The following is an 8,356-nucleotide window of genomic DNA, read 5'->3' as shown; positions in this document are numbered from 1 at the left end:
AATAGAGAGACTATAAATCATTCCGTTAGACACAAGATCTGGACACGGTACTCCTCACAGTCACCAACACCATGGAAACCATACTATACTGGCCTTAGCAACGTATAATCTAGACGTTCCCTTAACATTGAACTATAGCAACATCGCATAAAGTTGGCAAGCTTCTAAGACAGGATAGGAAAGGGACATTAAATTTTCCCCACATAAATCATTGTGTTGATGTGTTGTGGTATGCATGATATTTTGATTATTTCTGTTGTTTTTGTAGCTTCTATAATGATCTATAAAAGTTTTGCATTACCCTCCTCTCAAGGTTAGTGTAGGAAGTTGTTTCACTACTTAACTTCCTTACATTGGGAAATTTTGAATAAGATTAGAGAAAAGGATATGAAAGAAGATCAAGAAATTAAGCAATATGCTATAGAAGTTGTTGGAAATACCCTTTCCAAGAGAGATAAAGCTACACTTGTACATGTATACAAAGCTAAGCTCCAAACCAAGAAGAGATTAGATACTCTTATGGAAGGAACACAAGATGTAGAAACCTTGAAAACATAAACTATAGAATTGGTTAAGGGCATAAAAAGAAAACTTAGATTTTTGCCAGCTATTGAAGCTCTCATTAACAACATTACCAATGAAAATGTTATTTCTGAATAATTTGGTATTGATAATGCTGTAATGGATGAAAATCCTTCAATAAATATCTTCAAAGTTGTTGATGTCCCCCCCAGATAACCTAAAAGAGAAAGACGACATAATGGAAGAAAATAAAGAAGAAGAACAAACATCATCTGAGAAGTGTGTCACATTGACTGACACCAATAGAAAGAAAGAGGCAGATACTAGCTTTGATACCTTGGATGATTCATTGAAAATATTACTTGCTACAACATTATCTTTCTAGCCCATTACTTCTTCTAGGTTAATTATTGACTTCACCTAGATTGATCTGTTCTAAAAGTTTCAAATTGGAGAAGCCATTCAGGCTTTTGCTAAGAAGGATGTTTTGGAGAGCTTAAGGAAAAGAATAAGGTGTTTGAAGAGGTAGTAATAGCACTAAAAAGTGTCATCCTAGATAGTTCTATTGATCCATCTACCTCCAGCCTAGATAAATGTAATACTTTGATAAATTCTTTGAAGAACTACTCCAGTACTATGAAAATGAAAGTTACTTGTGAGAAGGAAGTTGAGAAAGAAAAGTTCTTATTGGATCTAAAAGCCAAATGTGCAACCACACACAAATATTTCTCACCTTATTACATGAGGTTAGGAATGTCTTTCTAGTGGAAACACAATATATCTATTCAGTCTTCAATGGCTAGCAGCCACAAAATTAATTCGTGACTTGAGACTAACTCAATTGAGTAAAAAATTAACCAAAATTTTTATTATTTTTAGTTATCTCAAGATATTTCAGACTCCAATAGATCAACCATTGAAGAAATCCACAAGAAATATTTTGAACTTCAGCAGCAGAAGGACAACATTATTCACCCTCTTGGTTAGTTAAGAGACATGTGCAATGACTATATCTCTCCGTTGAATTGTACCCTATCTAAGGCACAACAATTCACTTTCTCTAATCCTAGTTCAATTGAATAAGTAGAACACACTCTCATTTCCCTCAAAGTGCAATCATATTTTTTATCAAATGCCATCCAACAATGGGAGAACAACAAAGGTATTTGGATTGCAAACACATTCATAAAATCAAACATTCCTCCGGTTAGTTCATTTTCTTCCTAGGGGGAGATTTTGTGTACAATTTTTTTTCTTTTCTATACACTTTTCCATTGATTTCAAAAGGGGAGTGATAGTTGTGTATAGTGATTAAAGGAATGTATTGTAGTTGAAGGAATTAGACGAATAATTTTTGTACATATAAATATATATGTTAGTTGTCACGTTGCCATCATAGACAAAAGGGGAGACTATTAGAATATTTTTATTGATGTCATTGATGATTTTTTGATCGAGCAACATGAGTTTAGCATATCCTAGTTCTAGCTCCTCAAGCTCCGGTGTTCACTTGGGTCTGACATATTCCTTTTTTGGTTAGCATTGCTTCGCAATTCTTGATATCTCTATATTACTTTTGGGAACTTGTTTTACATGATATTTAATGTCTATATCCAAGATTTTACCTGTGTTAATATTTTGTTGTAGTATAGTTATTGGCCTGGTAATAGGATACCCTACTTACCAACTAACTTTCCTGACCTTATTTTCACTTTATCTATTCTTTTTATAAATTTTCACTAATTATATTACTTACAAGCATGTATGTCTTTAGTCTGGTAATGTATACAGTGAATGTAAAAGTGATTATGTAGATCAAATGTGAAAGTGATTATGCACCTTAATGGATCTGTAACTCATGCATATGATAGACGCAATATTAGTAGTTCATATTTTCTAATATTGGTTGTAAGTCATCCTCCGATCGTGAACCATTATAATTTGGGCAGTGAGTCCATCCGACAGGGAGCCACCCTGTATTACTATAACTGGTTACATAATATTGAGAGTTGATCCTCTCTATGGTTTTTCCTATCTTGGGTTTTCCACATATAAATCTCTATGTTATGTGGTGTTCTATATTTTTCTACTTACTAATCATTTTTATTTCGGCAACTAAGTTATGTTATGTAGATGGTTGTTCAAAAGTTTTAATAAATTCAAGGGAATGTTGATTCACCCCTCCCCTCTCAATATTTTGGATGTTCGACAGAAGAAATCCATGATCCTATCTAAAACTAAAATAGAATAGACATTGATTTCATCAATGATCACCTCCCCCTTTTACCAATTAAAGTTGCACAAAATATATGGAAAAGGTACACCATATGTATTATTTTAGAGAATATATATATTATAATCTCATCGAACTTCTCAATAGGGTTTATAGGAAATCCCATGTTAAATAATTCCATCTAAAGATGTGCTAATTCATTCTAAATATAGTAGATAGAAGTGTTGATTGGGGAACTATTGTTAGTGATAATTTACATGACCAATTGATTGATGTGCTAAAAAGTTTTGATTTCTACATCTCATATTTGGTATTTTATTTTTTTTCTTATCAAGTGAAATTTTCAAGGTTAAAAATATTTGGATCACTCATATTTTAAGAAACTCAAAACGTACCATCAATATTCTCAATTAGAATTGAAAGAGATCCAAAGAATTATTATTTAATCAATTATGCCTTCATTTAAAAAAAATGATTTTACAAATAGTTTATTTCTAAAAAACAACTAACGAGATAACAAAATTGGGGAATTGGTATATCCAATTTAAGACATTGTCCTACATCAAGGTTGTTTGTTTCCACAAGGCATTCTGCAATCTCCCTAGATATGCAAGTGATAAATTGTTTTTGTTGCAAATCTATCTAGAAAAATTATAGAGATACACAATATGGTGGCTAGCAAGCATAAGTTTGGATATATGTCTTCCACATCATGGTTGGCGTGTCTTACAATGCCAACATGCAAATAACTAAAACTATAAAATTTTAAATGGCCCCATTGACTATGGACCTCCTTACAGATACACGTGATTGATTTGATCTTCTTCGGAAGATCAACCCAGTAATAAGGGTGCATTTTCAAAATGAAACTACTTTAGAAGAGAATTTTGCTAATTGTTAGCTCAAACATTTATTTATTTGACCATGTGGTGTTTTTGCTAGCAACATTTTTTATTTAACACCATGCTAAAGAAGACATACATGCTAAAGAAAGTAAGCAATATAATTAGTGAAAATTTATAAAAAGAATAAATAAAGTGAAAATAACAAATATATGTATAATTTATTATATAATTTTAAAATATAGATAAATAATATATATTAGTAATACACGATTAATTATATATAAAATAGAAAAAGATAACAATATTTAAAATGTATAATTCTAAAAAACTAATATTAACAATATGTAATAAATGGTATAATTAAAAAAAAAAAATCTAAGATATATATTTTATAGTTAACAAATTATATTAAAATAATAGTGTAGAAATACATGTAAAAAAAGTAAAAATTAAACTAACAAAATTGTAAATAATCATAAATTATAAATTATTAATTACATAATATATTTATTTCTATATAACTCTAAACGTATTATTTATCTAGCATATTAAACATATTTAGACATACTATATAACTCTAAACATATTATTTATCTAACATATTAAACATATATTTAAACATATATATTAATTAAAACTCAAAAATTAAATATACATTGACATAAACATCAATTAATTGAAAATTAATATAATTTTTAAAATTCAATTAATTAATGTTTATAGTTAAACGTTGATCCAGTATGTCATCATTTGTGTTTTCTTGTATGACAGTAATTTCTCAGAAAACAGAACACAAATAGTAATTATGGTGATAAAGGCTAAAATAGTAAGGAGACTTCATAAATCCATGGGAATATTCAAATCAGTGATCATAGATATTAGTATACTTATATTAAAAAAATATATGTAAAATATGCGGAGAGATATTTTATAATAAAAGAGAATCATCTGTTCTTCTAAAATACTAAACACCAAGAATACAAATCCATTAAAGTCCTGCATGCAAAAAGCTGTGAATCTAATTGGAAACAAGTGGGGAGGGTTCTATTTTATTTGGAGTAATAAAATAACACCTCCACAAAATCTTGACATATTTCATGCATTTCCCTGTCATTTGCAAGTCAAATTGTTTCAAAAATGGATTTTTGTTTACAGATATTTTGATGTCATTGTAGATGCCTCTCGGCATAACTCACATAATAATACCAGTGTTAACAACTATTTATGATAATTCTATACTTGCATCTTCATCTTAACTAAAGCATCCAGACAGAGGTAATCTAAAGAACTTAACGAACTCAAACAGGTGATATTAAAATAATGAGAACTTAGTACAAATAACATTGAAAAAACATATATCATTGAAAATCTCTGCGCATGATTGCAGTTTACAGGGGACAAATAATCTTGCTTCACAGATTGTTACACCATTTCTTGATTTATCCAAATTCACATAACTGCATGTCACTTTGACAGGTTGACATTAAATCGCAACATTTTCCACATGAATCATACTCTTTCTCACTAAACTGCTGTCTTCTCTTCTGGAATAACCTCAGCATTTTGCTGTGTTTGGGCTGCGGATGATGATGGTTGAAGAAGGCGGGGCCCACCACCAAGCCAGGGGTGAAGAAGGGCTTGCATTGCAGTGGGTCGCTTTTCCGGTACAAAATGTAAGAGAGGAACAAGAAAGTCTCTGAAATCATCTGCATTCTTTTTGGCATACCCAAATTTATCTCGAAGCAGATCGATCAATTTCCTTCCACACTTCCTATAGCCTTTTACATTACCCTTGTTGTCGAATAAATCTCTAGAAACCTTGCCACCCGTAGCAACTCCCCAGGGCATCACACCAAGGAGTTCAATCATTAAGCCCAGGTGATTTACAAGCTTCTCTTGATTGTTCTTCGCTCGATGACTAAACAAGAAATCACCTGTGGCAAGCTCAAAGGCAATGCATCCAACAGACCATATATCTGCTGGAGTAGAGAATGAAGATCCCAGAAGGGTCTCTGGACACTTGTAACGATGTGTTTGAATAGGACCCATTTTATCAATAGGAAGCCAGCGAGCATTACCCATATCACCTATCTTGCACTTAAGATCAAGGGACGACATTGAATTCTGCTTCTCAGAAAGGCTGTTAATATTGAGTTCTCTAATTCTCTGAGCAAGGTTTCCTTCCCAGGCACCAGACAAGATCTTTTCATTGCCCCATGTCCTTGTTTGGGCTTCTACACCCAATTTCTCCTCTTCTTCATTTGCTGCAGTCCCGCAATCTTGAGCTACTAATTTCCCCTTCTGATTCGATCTTATCTGCTGATTTCCTTTCTTGCAAATATTTGATCCAGAAGAAGAGCTTGTAGCAATGATGGATTTACCTTTATTAGAAGAAGGTATAAGTGGGACACCAAGCTTCTTTGGATCTTTCTTGGGGTCAATGGTGGATAGCAAAAGAATGTTTTCTGGTTTGAGATCTGTGTGAACAATTGAAAGTTTCCCATGCAAGAAGTCAAGTCCTCGCAAGATATGAAAACAGATTTCCTTTACCTTGTTCAATGGAATACCCTTGCCGCTATAATGTTTGAGAAGTGTCCTTAAATTGTCTCCTAAAAGCTCAAGAACCAAACACACATGATTCCCATTTGGTCCACTGTGCATGAAATAATCAAGCAATTTAACAACACATTCTTTATCATCTGGATCCGCCTCTGATATTACTTTCAGGGTTTCAATCTCACGAAGGGCCGTTTCTCTAAAATAATCTTTGCTCCTTGATATCTTGAGGGCCACATATTTGTTGAGTTGGGTGTCCCAGGCAAGCCAAACAGTGGAAAAACCGCCCCAGCCCAGCTTGGATTGCACCACATAGCGCTCTTCATTCAAGAGATCGCCTCTATTCACAGGGTGGTATCCTCCCTCAACGTAATTTTCGGAGCCCTCCTCTCCTTTGCCCCTGTCCATTCCTTCTGCAAATGGGTGTGAATACAATGGCTAGAGACAAGTTCTCTTCACCTTGGACTTCTTTCTCGTTGCCTATAGACGAGAGTTGGCTATGTGAGAATCCCCAGAAGTCTTCCTATTAGAGGACCACCAAAGATTACCGTTGTGGGGATATAAAAGTTTAGTTTTCTTTTCTTTGTTTCTTCCCGTTTCTCTTCAAAATTCAAGATCAAACCCAATTCATATACTTTTATGTATGCCCAATGAAGTCAAGGAACTTGAAGTTAATAATGGACTCATCGCATCTTATGGCTATTTGATTAAGTTGAAATTATATTGATATATATTTAAATATGGTTAATGAAGTGAAGGAATCTGAAGTCAATAGTGGATTCAATCTTATCTAACAGCGATTTGATGTAAGATTGAATTTAATTGATATATTTTTAATTTTTAAAGATGGTTAATAAAGTCAAGGAATTTGAAGTGAATAGTGCACTCATCATATCCAATGGCATTTTGATGTAAGATCAAATTCAATTGATATACTTTTAAACATGGCTAATGAAGTCGAGTAACTTGAAGTCAATGGTGGACTCATGGTTTGAAATGGCTATCCAGCTGCTAGGATGCACCAATGCATAAATTACCCTCACACACCATCACTTATGATTTATGAATCAGTACATCCTAGCGGTTGAATAACCTCTTTGTACATGGCCCACAATCTATAATATATACAATGGGAGAAATCAACACTTTTATTTATTTAGTTCATTATATAGGAGTGGAAATCTTCTCTATAGATAAGTTGAAGCAAGCCAAGTGTTCTTATTGTAAAGCTTATTAATTTGTTTTTATCATTTTCTTATGAGTTGAGATGGCTTTCTCCACTCTTATATTTGTTTTAAGGAAAGTTGGTCTAAATTATATTTCAAAAATCTTGAATCTCCATAAAAACTATTAAGTATATCTATATTTTTGCGACTATTATTTGAAAGATTACTTGAATATAAATTGGCATTACCACATTAAATAGATGAACAAACATACCATACTAAACAAACAAACAACAACATATAATCAATCATTATTCATTATCTTTTCTTACTCTAAAAAGTGTATTTTGAGAAGTACATAAATATATAATTATCTTAAGAATGTGTTTACGATACATAAAACATATACATGTTTAAATCAAATAAAAATACTATATTGATATTCCAATTGTTGTAAATTTATAAAAGTAATATTTAATTGCTATATTTCATTCAATTATTAAGTTTTACTTGAAATGAGTAAAAAATATAAATGTTTATTATATTTTACAAATATTTCTTAGATTATTTAATATGATTTGTAAACTCTTTAAGTTTAAATTCAAGAATCACATAAGGATTGAACTAGTTGCTACTTGTTTATGCAAATGAAGTTTACTTTTAAGAGAATAATATTGTGACCAAAACATAAATTGGCAATAAAAGAGGGATTAACATTTATTCCAACAAAAAGAAATACAAAGCAGGGGCATCAAACAACCCTATCAAGTTCAACTAAGTGATCTAATTGATGAGACAAACCCAGGTGTAATTGACCATTATCTACAATATTCCAGTTTAGCATTTGATCAGAAGCCCATTTGGCAAGACAATCCGCTACTTCATTCCACTCCCGAAGGATATGTGTGCAAGTAACAGAATCCAAAGAAGCACATAGATTAAAAATCTGGTTAACAACCAAAACTAATTGCCAACTAACATCCGCAGAATGTTGCCGAGTCAACAAATGTACCACCACTTGCGAGTCTGATTCA

General features: G+C 32.2%; 1 protein-coding gene across 1 annotated transcript; it reads right to left on the bottom strand.

Annotated features, from left to right (window-relative positions):
* Positions 1-4,885: 4,885 nt before the first annotated feature.
* Positions 4,886-6,743, bottom strand: LOC131068289 (uncharacterized). The gene has a single exon (XM_058003458.2). The coding sequence runs from the start codon at positions 6,562-6,564 to the stop codon at positions 5,125-5,127; it is 1,440 nt and encodes a 479-aa protein (XP_057859441.2). The 5' UTR covers positions 6,565-6,743; the 3' UTR covers positions 4,886-5,124.
* Between the last annotated feature and the right edge of the window lie 1,613 nt (positions 6,744-8,356).

Source organism: Cryptomeria japonica, chromosome 11, assembly GCF_030272615.1.
Source record: "Cryptomeria japonica chromosome 11, Sugi_1.0, whole genome shotgun sequence".
NCBI lineage: Eukaryota > Viridiplantae > Streptophyta > Pinopsida > Cupressales > Cupressaceae > Cryptomeria > Cryptomeria japonica.
The sequence above is the reverse complement of the archived record's forward strand: the minus strand, read 5'-3'. Positions and strand labels throughout refer to the sequence as shown.

Coding starts and splice junctions, on each gene's coding strand:
- LOC131068289 (XM_058003458.2), bottom strand. CDS start 6,564: ATGGACAGGGGCAAAGGAGAGGAGGGCTCCGAAAATTACGTTGAGGGA.